The sequence below is a fragment of the Nannospalax galili genome, unplaced genomic scaffold (assembly GCF_000622305.1).
Source record: "Nannospalax galili isolate Female #2095 unplaced genomic scaffold, S.galili_v1.0 scaffold233, whole genome shotgun sequence".
NCBI classification, from domain to species: Eukaryota; Metazoa; Chordata; class Mammalia; order Rodentia; family Spalacidae; genus Nannospalax; species Nannospalax galili.
This window is the reverse complement of record NW_008333818.1, coordinates 1,060,019-1,073,052: the sequence shown is the minus strand read 5'-3', so window position 1 is coordinate 1,073,052 and position 13,034 is coordinate 1,060,019. Positions and strand designations below refer to the sequence as shown.

At 42.3% G+C, this 13,034-nt stretch overlaps 1 protein-coding gene across 1 annotated transcript; it reads left to right on the top strand.

Annotated features, from left to right (window-relative positions):
• The first annotated feature begins 11,818 nt into the window (after positions 1 to 11,818).
• On the top strand, positions 11,819 to 12,780 carry LOC103730406 (olfactory receptor 2F1-like). The gene has a single exon (XM_008828628.1). The coding sequence runs from the start codon at positions 11,837 to 11,839 to the stop codon at positions 12,776 to 12,778; it is 942 nt and encodes a 313-aa protein (XP_008826850.1). The 5' UTR covers positions 11,819 to 11,836; the 3' UTR covers positions 12,779 to 12,780.
• Positions 12,781 to 13,034: the final 254 nt, after the last annotated feature.

Below are 13,034 nucleotides of genomic sequence, written 5' to 3'. Positions count from 1 at the left end.
TCCTGACCTCTCACAGTGCCAAGCTTTAACTTCTCTCTGGGACTCCTTCATGCCTTCAAAACCAGTACCATTGGGGCTGGAGAGATGTCTCAGTATCTGGTTGCTCTTGCAGAGGACCCAGGTTCAATTCCCAGCACCCACATGGCAGCTAACAACTGTCCATAACTTCAGTTCCAGGGGAATCTGACACCTTCTTCTAACCCCCATGAGCATTGCATAACATTGGTGCACTTACATACACGCAGACAATACACACGTACACATGAAATAAAAAATAATAATTTTTTTTAAACAACAGTACCATGTGGGAGACTCTTACACATTACCGAGTTCTGCTTCGAGCTTGAAATGGAGCCACAGGCTCCCCTTGGACCCTAAGGAAATACTTCCCAGAAGATTTTTCCATAGTGATGCTTGTCTATTGTTACTCATGGCAGATTATTCAACCTAGCTGACCAGAAAATGCAGATTCTCAATTCAAATTATCACACAAATAGCCCTGATAGTATTTGCTTCCCTTGAAATGTCATGAGCCAGGCACCCATCATCCACATTTCTCTTCAGCATAACTGTTCCAAGCTCCACAGCAACAGCTCTCTAAGCTCTGAGCACTCAATGGCTTTTCTAACCCAAAGTTCCAAATGCTTCAACAATCCTCCCCAAAACAACATATCCAGGTCTCTCACAGCAATACCCTATTATCCTGGTACCAACTTTTGTCATAATTACTTTCCATTGTTGTAATAAAAGCACTAACCAAAACCAACCCGGGGAGGAAAGGGTTTATATGGCTTACAGCTCACAGTACATCATCAAGGGAAGTCAAGGGTATGAACCAAAGTAACACACCATGGAAGAGTACTGCTTACTGGCTTGTTGCTCTGGCCTGTGCTCAGCCTGTTTTCTTATACAACACAGGACCAGCTGCCCAGGGATGGCACCACCCATAGAGGACTGGGCCCTTACACATCACTCAGCAGTCAAGAAAATGCCCCACAGGCCACAGGTCAATCTGATGGAGGAAATGCCTCATTAGAGGATCCTTCTCCCCAGGTGTGTCAAGTTGACAACTGAAGCTATCTAGCATATTTCTAGAAAGAAAAAAAAAAAAAAAAAACAGAGAAAAGATTTCAAGATACAGATTGATTTGAATACAGCCCCCAGTACACTGACCACTCCAAATTGCCTATTCCTGAAATAATCCTGTGGTGGTCAACATTTCAGGCAGCCTACTGAAACAGTGTCACAAACACTAAGCCTTTCCTGAGCTGTAAGCTGAATTTATCTTCTGCTGACCCCCATGAGGTATTGTGCCCACCTTTCCCGCCCCATGAGTAACAACACAATTGAGGTCACATGAAGAAAATAGGATCTGGATGGTCCAGATCCAGTCCCAGTTCTGTCCCAACCTGTAAGATAATGTTGGTCCCTTCTCTTCTACTCACTAAGCCTCAATCAGTTGCCTCCTTTTTTTAAAGGAGAACAAAGATGCTGAATGATTTTCCCCCAAAAAGTTCCTTCCAACTGCTTTTCTTCTCTGTAATGCTCATTCTGTCATTCTTTTCAATGGTACAAAGTTTGTTGGCTACACTGGGCACTCGGGAGGCACATGAGTGGACCAAATCTTGCTGGTAAAAAAAAAAATTAACTTCTGGAAAATGTTGTGGGCCTCCAGTGCAGGACACAGAAACTCAGAGGCTGGTGTGGAGCCAAAACTTGTTTCCAGTCTTAGCCATTGCCATATAGGAATCAAAAAGAGGGAAGGTAAAAGGTGGGGTCCAACCACTCCATCCTCCATCACCCCACCCACTCTGACCCTGCTTGCTAACCCTCTTTGAAAGATTTGGATGAAATAGTTCTCATTTTTATTTCAGTGGATTTTCAGGCTCATCCCTCAAATCATCAAAAAAATAGTCTTCATTAAATAATGTTATGGATTTTCTGAAGGGTTTTTTTTAAACTTTTATCATTTGGAATTCACTAGTTCTTTCCTGAGTCTTACAAAATATATTCTAAAATATTATCTTATCAATAATGAATATCTCTGTTATTTTCTCTATTTCACTTTATTTCCACCATTTCAACAAAAGTATTTCCACTAAGCGGTGGCAAAGCTAAGATAGTACATAATCAATGAGTCCTTCAAACATTAACTCCAATGGTGAATTCCACTGACTGAATCCACATTGGCTACGCATCAATAGAATCACATGAATTCACTGAGATGATCATGTTCTCTAGCCATAGAGACCAGTACAAGGAAGCGTGGTCAGTTATTCTATATCCTTGCCTCAAGTCTTATAAACCAGTATTATCACCGGTGTTCATCTTAACCCCAGGTAGGCTCTCTGAAACGTGGTTGAAGTTTAATCAAAGAAATTATTTATACTACAGGAAACGAAGATGCTTTTAATTGGTACAGTCTTTTTGCTTTCTTTTTACCTTTCCACATTACTCATGAGGATGGTGACTAAGGAAGATGACATCATCACAGAAACAAGGAGTCACATCTTCATGAACCATCCATAAAGAACATTTAAACTTGACATCCTATCACACAGGTAAGCTGATCTTGAAGTAAAGATTGTCCCAGCTTCCACAATTATGCTTATAACCTATCAAAACATGAGGAAATTTCATGGGGTATCCATCTTCTAAAGCATGAAGTGTTCATGAAGTTTCAATTCCCAAGGTTTTCCGTCCTCACCACTCAAGAGGTTCACCAGAGTCATGAGTTGGTAAAGCACAGAGATCAAAGCCTAGAAACACCATCCCATATTTCTAATGGGTAGCGATAAGAAACAGAGCAGTACTTAGACTTTTTCATAATAGAGTTGAGTGTGATGAGGCTGGGGAGATGGCTCAGTTGATAAAGTGCTTGCCAACCTGAGGTCCTGAGTTTGACCCTAGTGAGCCATATAACTTTTTAAAAAGAAAAAAAAAAGCTGGATATAAGCATCACTTGTAATCCCAGCACTGGGAGGTGGAGTCAAGAGAATCTGTGGGACTCCCTGGAGGGTCAGCCAAGCCTAATTGGTAAATTCTAGGCCAGTGAGAAACTCTTATTTCTTATTCTTTTAATTTAAAAAAAACTTTATTATTATTGTGTGCATGCATGATGTGTGTGTGTGAGAGGGAGAGTGTGTGTGTGCCGTGGCACATATGTGGAGGTCAAAGAACTTTGTGGACAGTTCTCTCCTTCCACCTTTATGTGGGTCTCAGGAATCAGACTCAGGTTGTCAGGCTCACATGGTAAGCACTTTACCTGCTGAAACACCTTGCTAGTCCTTCCTTTTTTGCATATGTAGGTGTGTTTGTGTGCATATGTTTGATGTTTGCGGGCACATATATATGTGCACATGCACTTGTGTGCACATGCATGTGGAAGGCAGAGGTTGATGTCAGGTGTCAATCACTCTCCACCTTATATGTGAGGCAAGGTCTCTCACTTGAACTTAGAGCTCAACAATTCATGAGGCTAGTTAGTCAGCTTGTTCTGGAGACCCCCTGTCTTCACTTCCCACACCCTGAGACCGATCATGGGCAAACTGCCATGCCCACTAGGTGCTTATATGGTTGCTAGAGTCCTCACACTTGTGTGGCAAGCACTTTACCTGCTTAGCTATGTTTCCAGTCCAAGAGACCTTGTTTCAAAAAAAAAAAAACCTTGAAATTGTCCTCTCCCTCCTCATGTATGTGCACACATACATATGCATGCAAATACATACATACATAAATAACAAATAAATTCACATGTACATAAATGAATAAATAAATGAGTTGTATATGATGCGTGCATCCAAGGCTTTCTAAGCCACTGTGAAGTGTTACAGCATTGCTCAGTTAACATGCAACCCAGAAGGTACCTTTATATTTCATTGAGGAAAGAGAGAGAACATTCATTTTGTTAAAAGCAGAATCAAATAAGAAAAGCAAATAAAGGGAAATGTGAAACTGTGGTTCCTTGGAGGAAACTGAACTATTGGTAGTGAGAGAAAAGTGTGCTGACAAGGAGAAATGGGGTGGAGTCGGGGGAGGGGCACCGATGGGCAAGTCCAATGTGATGACTAGAAAGATCCAGGCATCCGCACAGTTTGGACAGGAAATGCACTGCACCCAAGGACTTGAAGGTCCACATTGTGCATAAAATGTTGGTTCCTTCAGAAAAAGTCTTGATATCTGACAAAAAAAGAGGATTACTCTATCTTCTTAAGTCTACACAAACCCAGGATGAGATGATTTTAGTCTCGGGCCTCAGAACCTAAAATCTTTTAAAAATGCTTTTACTGATTCTTTAAAAATTTCATATAGTTTTTTTATCATATTCAGACACTCCCCATCTCTACATCCACCCTACCAATATTGCCCCTGACTTCATGTCCTCTGTTATTATTTTTTTCTTTTTTTAAAGTCCTACTGGGTCTGATCTGTGTTCCCCAGTGCTCTTGGGTGTGGGTCCTTAAAGCCTGGTCAACCTTCCAGGCATCACATCCTTAAAGAAAACAGATTCTCCCTCTCCCAGCAGCTTTCAGTTGCCAACAGATCCTCAGCTAGAGCTGGGGCTTTTTACCCACCTCTTCATCCATGTGAAGCTTTTGTCTGGTTCAGGTTTGCGCAGGTCTTATCCATGCTGTCACAAACACTGTAGAGAACCTAGAATCTTGAACAAAATGAAAATGCTGAAATGTACAAACAAATAATGTAGATTCTCAGACCTTCGGGATTCCGAAGCTCTATGGTAGAAGAACACAGGGGAAGCTGAGATGCTCCCAAGGAAGAGATCAAGTGACTTGCCAATACGTGGGCTCTTTGTGCTATCAACAGAAAGCGACACACTGCCCTGCCTCTGGTCCAGTGCTTGGAATATGTACAGATTTAACTTCCATGGTATAAATAAAACCAAACATGTGGTGATATCTACTTTGCTGAGACCCAAATTTAATTATACCGTCTCTTTTTTTCTTCAATACATGTTTTCATTAATTAAATTAGCTCTTTGACAATTTCATGCATGTTATAGTACATTTTAATTATTCTCATTTCCACCCCTTTTAAACTCATCTCAGCCCTTCCTACAAGTCCCTTTCCCACGTTCATGTCTTTTTGTTTAGTTTTGTGACCCACTAAGTTTAACCAGGACCGTCTGTATGACCATGAACTTGGAACTACCCACTGAAGTCTGACGGGCTCACCAGTGAATATGCGACTGAAGACGGCAACTATCCCTCCCCAAGAATCCATCAGTAATCAATAGCTCAGAAGGTAAAGGAAGGGCCCCATGAGCCCCTCCTCCATCCATGACAGGTCCAGGTTTGTGCAAGCCCAGTACAGGTAACAGCAACTGCTGTGAGTTCATGAAAGGGTGTCATACCCAGAAGATATATACCTCCTCTTAACCTTTTAACAACCACTCAGGTTGCCTAAAGGCAATTTACTTGCACAGGACTTTAAAAACAACACCTTTAATCTCCACAGTTAGGAGGCAGAGGCTGGTGGATCTCTGGGAGATCAAGGCCAGCCTGGTCTCCACAGTGAGTTCCAGACCAGGCCAGCTATGGCTTCAGAAAAAAAAAAATTAACTTCTTATTTTTATTTTTTTGTTCTTTTTGAGACAGGGTCTCCCTATAGTTCCAGATGATCTGGAACTCACTATGGACACCAGTGCTGGGGTTAAAGGCATGCACCACGACGCCCAGCTATAAGTTAATTTCTTAATATTACTGTATGCATCTAGAATTAGTCTAAGGATTTTTAAATCTCATTTGGATATATATTAGAAAATATATGTACATGTTTGGTGCAGACATTTGCAAGTATTGATAAGTAAAGAAGAAGAAAATGCAAGTTGTGATTCTGCCACCCAGAGGTGACCTACGGACCCTTCATGGGCACTGCTTTTCTACAGTTCATCTTTCTACAGTCTTCCAATTGCTTATGTATATTTCCTACCATTTTTCAACCTACATTTTTCATCTAGTTACATATCATCTATCACAAAGCTCTTGGAAAAGTAGAACACATTTTTATAAGGAAACATTTTCATTACATTGTAGTGGTATGCAGTTTGGAAAACAACGCCCAGCAGTTCTCTTGTATCTTTGGGATGAGCTGTATCATCTCATACTAGGTAAGCCTTTGGGATCCCACTTCTCAGGAGTCACTCTTCCTCTTCTTCCTCATGATGCTGTCTGACTTCTTTTCACCTTCTCTTTCTCCCTTGATTACAGTTCTCAGTTAGAAGTTCTATCAGTTTACCTCTTCCATGGACCTTGAAGCTAGAAGCCCTTCAGGTCCTCTGGGGTCCCATGTTCAGCTGAGTGATGGAAAGAACAGAAATGAACCTGAGATTGCCCAGAGGAGAAGAGTATGGCGTGAAAACATGACTCCTGTCCAATGTCATTAAAGTGATAATCATGCATGAGACCTTTGTCATCTAGAGTTGACCAATTATTATTGAAAGCTTTTAATGTATTACCCAATTATATGTTTTATTACTTTCATCTCACCAAAAACATCCAAGTTCTATGTCCGTACAAATGAGTTGATAAAATATATTGGAAGGAAAAAACTCCTGATCGATTGCTGTATCCACTTCTAACAATTCCAGTCAGGAGATGAAAAGCTTTGGGAGATAACCCAAAACTGGTAGACCAAAATGAGTAAAAGGAAGAAATATCTTCCTCTAGTGAGAAGAAAATAGGCAAAGAAGACACAACACAATGAGCAAGTGATATAGACCACCAAGGAGGCTCAGGATACCTCAGTGGTTGTGAACTTGAGAGGTCTCAGTGGCTCCAGGCCGAAGTCATGATCATTCTACTGTGCTGCCCATACTTCCAACTCCCTGCTCACCAACATGAGTTGTGAGAAGGAGGAGAGAAGGTATTTTTATAATCTTCCTCTAGAAGACAGACTAGGCTCTCAGATTTAGCTGATCCTCTCCTGCCCAATTACTATCAATCCCTCTCATCAGGCCAGAGAAATAAACGTTCCTGTATCCAAACTCCTACCCAAAGTCTCCAAGTCTACAATGAGTCAGAGAAGTTCTCATTAGGCTAGAAACTAGAAAGACAATTAAAAGTTCAGGTAAAATGCTTTCAGAATGTTGATTCCACGGGGAACTTAAGAGAAGCTGGGCGACAGAAATGTGGTTGGGGGAGAGTAAGAAAAAGAATATAGCAAGAGTAAATAATTGCTCTCTGGGGATTCCTAAGCTCTGAAAGTTCTCCGCTCAGGCTGACAAAGTAAAACCTCCAGGACTAAGAAGAGGAGAGACAAGGGCTTCAAGGACTTCCTAAGAGGTGAGCCACCTGTCCATCCAAAATGAGCTCTTGGCATCAGGTAAGCACCCAGACTCAGTGAGTTCCCCACAAGGAAAGTTCAGAGAGGGTGAGAGGTTGGAGCCCAAACCTTTGGGAGCAGCCAGAACTGCACTTGTAGCCTCTAGTATGTTTTTCATACTGGCTGAAGTTGGAAGTTTTTAAAATTGTGGCTCAGATGATGTAACTCATCAAACTCCAGCTATTCCATGGAAGCCTCCTTCCCAGTCAACACGCCCACCCCTCAACCCAGTCAAAACACCTTAAAACTGAAATGCTCTGAACATGCAAACAAACACTCCTGGAACAAAACATTGGAGATCATGGGCTATTTTCTTGGCCTTAAAGCATCTGTACAGTTGGGGTAAGAAGGAATGGAAGAGAGATGAGGTTTGTAGAAGATCCAAAGGATGATACAGAGCCCATTTTCTCTAAAAAGGAAATATGGTGAACATTTGCAACTATCAAGTGTCAAGAAGCATAACTCACAAGGAACTAAGGCAGGTTTAAATCTGATCTGGTGAAGAACTCGTTAGTGATCACTGCATTGCAGAAATTATGACAGATGGACTTTGGAAAGAGGTTCCTGCATCAAAAGACTACAGGTGTTTTATTCTTGACCCAATTGGTTTTCCCAGTTCTAAGGGTTTTCTGTCTCCCTCTTCCTGCCCCCAACGCCCTCTATTTCTTTGACTATTTGTTTTCAAGACAAGTCCTTTTTTTGTACATTTTTATGCATTTCATATAAAACATCTTGATCATCTTTATACCCCCTTCCCCACTGACACTCTTCCATAAGCCCCTCCACTGGAATTCATGCATTCTGTCATTTGTGTTAAGACTTATTGTGTCAAGTTAGTGTCCCCAGATGTCCCTCAGTGCAAGTTCACCCACTGAGATCTAGTCAACCTATCTAGAGTCCTTCCCTTTAAGAAGATCAGCTCTTTCTCATCCAGCTGTAATCGGCTGCCAATAATTCTTCAGCTAAGATTGGGGCCTGCTGCCCATTTCCACAGTTCTGTGCTGGGTTCTCTTTATGACCTCTCCCCCAAACAGTTACATATGTGAGACCTGAATCAATCCTTTGACAGGAAACTTGGGTAGTCTTTTCTTAAATTTTTTACATTTATTATGTATTTGTATGTGTATGTATATGGTCATACATAGACCATAGCATTCAAGTAGATGTCAGAGGACAACTTGCAGGACTCAGCTCTCTCCCTCCATTATGTGGGTCCCAGGATTGAACTTAGGTTGTCAGGCTTGGTGGCAGGCTCTTTTACCCACTGAGCCACCTCACCAGTCCCAACCCTTACTTCTTGCCAATAATTTTATTAGTTTTTCATAGAGTGATAAAAGACCATAGAATTTATTTTTTCCTGATACACTGCTTTAAATTACAATGTTCATGTTTTAATCTATCCTAAACCTCTGTAACTAGAAAAAATCTTGATGTTCACCAAATCTAATAAGCTAATTGTCCAGATGAAAAAGTTCCATGCTGTAGAAACATTGCAACTTACCCAATGATACAAAGTTGAAAATCAATACAGGAAGAAAGCTAGGTCTTATTGTTTTACCAGATTGCCATTATAGCTCTAATTTTAAGAAGCAAAACATTGATTCTTCTTTTACTTCCACTTTATAACCTATTTATCTACTGCTTGTAGACAGAGCCAGGACCTGTCTTCAGCTACTAGATTGATGCTGGAGCATCCCATGATCAGGGTTTAGTGACTCAACCTCTCCATGATCCCCACAAGTAGGAATTTCTGGAAATGGATAGCTCACCCTATGATCTATAGACTCCTGCAATCTCCACCCTTGCCAGTGCTCACTACATATTTATCAAGTTCAGAAAAGCAGAATAAAATTCTGTATCTGAAAGAGTTTATAACAAGACAATCTATTTATAAAAATAGTTCATCATCATCTAAAACCAACATCAAAATTTTACTAAATAGATCATGAGTTTATTCTACATGTAATAGAACTATGCCCTGGGCATAGAGGGAGTCCACCTTAATTCCCGAAATGTATTTCAGCAGGGCGTTTGTGATTGGCTTTAGTTATTACAGTTTATTGCAAAGTGTCTTGTGGCCACATTTTGTCAACTTTCTAACCTTTATAGCATCTGTTCCCACTGTCACTTGACAGAATTGACCTTGGCGCTGTTGGCTTTCTCATTAAAGGAATCACCACCACCAACGTAATGCCAAGTACTTTTCCAAAGTACATTCTGTTTCATTAGTTCGTCTGACCTTACTCAAAATGCTATGAAGAAAGCAGTGCTATTGTTATTTATATGTTTCAGGCAAAGAAAGTGGAATTAGGGAGGTCAAGTAAATTGTATCAAGTAGGTTCCTCAAACAGGCAAGCAAGAACTCAGATCTCCTCACCGCACATTTGAATACTCTGCCTGCCTGACAATGCAGGGTGTCCTGAGTCTGCCATCTGTGACTCTTGGGCAGCTCCCCCCAAGCACATCTCTCTACAGCCACTTCTGCCTCTTTCTGATGGGCAGGTAACAGCTAAGATCATGAGTTTGGTCCCCAAGTGGTTTTACGATCTGAGCAGGTCACCACATCCAGCTTCTTGGGTTCACAGTGTGTAAAATGCAAGGGAGGAGGTGGGCTCTGTGGTTCTTTTAGTTTCCAGCAGTTTGGGCTGTAGTCTAGAGGAAGTCTGGATCCTTCTTACCATTATGAAGGTCAAGGATCTGGCAGCAAGTGGTCTAGGATGAATGGTAACCGAACCAAACTGAGCCACTTCCTCCACTGACCCAGAGGACAGACTCTGGGGACTGTCACAACTCCCTGAGCAGTGCTCAGAATCCCTGCCTGCTCTATCCAGAACCCTACTCTCTGATTCAGTCAGTCAGGTGAGGCTAGAAGCAGCTTTTTTTGCCAGGGCAATCAGGACCAAATTGTCCTGATTAGGTCTCATGTTTGATGCTGTGATTCTGCATGTTGTCTTAATGCTGACATAGTACATTTGCCCTTGGCTACAGTAATTGCACAAACAGACTTGTTGACTTCCCACAGACTACCAAGGTTCAACTTTTTCATTTCCCATTTGATTCTGTGGAATCACTGATTTTCTAAACACAGTCTTAGCATTGAAAGGTAATATATCCTAAAGGCTGCTAGAAAGCATGGACCCTTCTTTCTACATTTAATGTATTTTCAATAAATGAATTATTTACCCATTACTTTTTTCCTTTTCCTATTTATTTACATATTGATTTTAATTTTATTGATTTTTTCAATTTTTATACAATATAATTTGAAGGCCATTAAATATTTTGAGTGGAAGAAACAGACCTAGAGATTATATTGCCAGCAAGAAATCTGATGGTACTTAATTTGATTTTCTCAAGGACCAGTCAGTCACCATGATGAAAGGGAGATGACCTAATGCAAACTTAGTTGAAACAGGAGAATTCCTAACAGTGAAACGATTAAGAGCTTTTCCATCATTCCATGCTCAGTACCAACTTGAGTATCATTGTTAACCAACAGATCTCAGTGACTACTCTTCCATCGCTTATTTAAACGTCTAATAAATGCTTGAAACTTACTATACATGTTTCATGTTATAGAAATGTAAAGAATATCCCCAGTGGTAATTTAATTACAAAGACTGAAATTTAATTAGCCAAGCACTGACCTTGTTCCTCTTCAAAGCTTTTAGCACAATTTAATTAATTCCTATACTTATTAAATTAAGCTTTGTGTCCCTAGTTAAATTATAAGAACCAAGAGACCAGGACTCATATTTCTGTCTTTTTTTGTTCACAGACAGGTACAGAATGCTCGGCATCATTCCTAGAGCACAGATTCCCTTCTCAAAGAGATGAACCTCCTGAGGACCGATGGGTGAAGAGAGGAGGATGTGAGAAGGCTCCTTTCTGCAGCATGACTTAGACTGGGCCTTATAAGAAGCAAGAAGAGCAATGGAATCGAGGTTTACAAAATGGCAGCAGAGAATGCAGCAGCAACCCTCCCGGCTGATTTCTACCCATAAGACGATCCACGCTGCCCGACGCTGAAGAACCCTGTCTTTCTTTCCTGTTTTCTGCTTTGATTCCACCCTTTTCCACTTTCACGCCTTCCTTCCTGAGCTTCTCTTTCTCTTTTGTCTTTTTTATCTTGTAGGATTCTTTCCTCTTTTGCATCACTCCTTTTAGTCTTTCTCCTTCTATACTGATATACTAACACCTACATCATTTCAATTTGCTGGGTGCTAGACATTTTAAATGGATGACCAAAGAGGAAATGGGCTGTTCAGAGCCTCATGTATCAGTGTCAGAAGCCATGTCTCCCCTCCTTCAGTGTCTTCTCTGTGTTCTTCCCTGAACACCTAGGATAAAGAACTAGGATGAGCGTCACAGATCCAGCTCCTAGCCTAGCCTAAGAGTTCATTCAAGATCTATGGTGATATCTTTACTGTCCCTCCTTGACTCTATTCCCTCCCTCCACACACACACACTCCTGACCAACTGACCCACCTACTCCATGAGGAGGGAAAATGTGACCTGGGTGACTGAGTTCATCCTCATGGGTCTCTCCAGTGACAAGCACATCCAGGTCGGACTCTTCGTCCTGTTTGGAGCCACCTACCTGCTGACCCTGCTGGGTAATGGGCTCATTGTCCTCCTGATCGCAGTGGACCCACGTCTCCACCTGCCCATGTACTTCTTCCTCTGCCATCTGTCCATAGTGGATATCTGCTACACCTCCAGCGGGGTTCCCCAGATGCTGGTGCACTTCCTCATGGAGAGGAAGACCATCTCCTTCACCCTATGTGGAACCCAGCACTTCTTTACTCTGGCCCTGGGAGGTACCGAGTTTCTGCTACTGGCTGCCATGGCCTATGACCGCTATGTGGCTGTCTGTGACCCCTTACATTACACAGTAGTGATGAGCCCCAGGTTCTGCATGATGCTGGCAGGTTTCTCTTGGTTTGTGGGTGTGACTAATTCTGCCACAGAGACAGCAGTCACCATGCGCCTGCCCACCTGTGAGAACAATGTGTTAAACCATGTGGCCTGTGAGACGTTGGCACTGGTCAGGCTGGCCTGTGTGGACATCACCCTCAACCAGGTGATGATACTGATCTCTAGTGTGGTGGTGCTGCTGGTGCCCTGCTGCCTGGTTTCTCTGTCCTATGCCTACATTGTGGCTGCCGTTCTGCAGATCCGCTCCACCCAGGGACGCCGCAAAGCCTTTGGGACCTGTGCCTCACACCTCACTGTGGTCTCCATGTCTTATGGAATGGCTCTTTTCACACATATGGAGCCCACCTCCACAGCCTCTGCTGAGCAGGACAAGGTGGTAGTGGTGTTCTATGCAGTAGTCACCCCTTTGCTGAACCCTCTCATCTACAGTCTGAGGAACAAGGATGTGAAGGCTGCCCTGAGTAGAGTTCTGATGAAGAACTCTGAATCAATAAATTAGAAAGCTGTGATGGTTTGAATAAGGACTGTCTCCCATATGGCTCAGGTACTTGGTCAGTTTGTGGCACTGGCTGGGGAGAGTCATGGAATCTTTAGGAGGTGTGGCCAAGCTGGAGGAAGCACATCATTTGGGGCGGTCTTTGAGGGTACACAGCTCGCCCACTTCCAGTCTGTCACTCTCTGCTTCCTGTGCCTGCCTGAAGATGTGAGTTCTCAGCTTTCTGCCCTGGTTGCCTCCTGCCATGCCTCCCCCACCA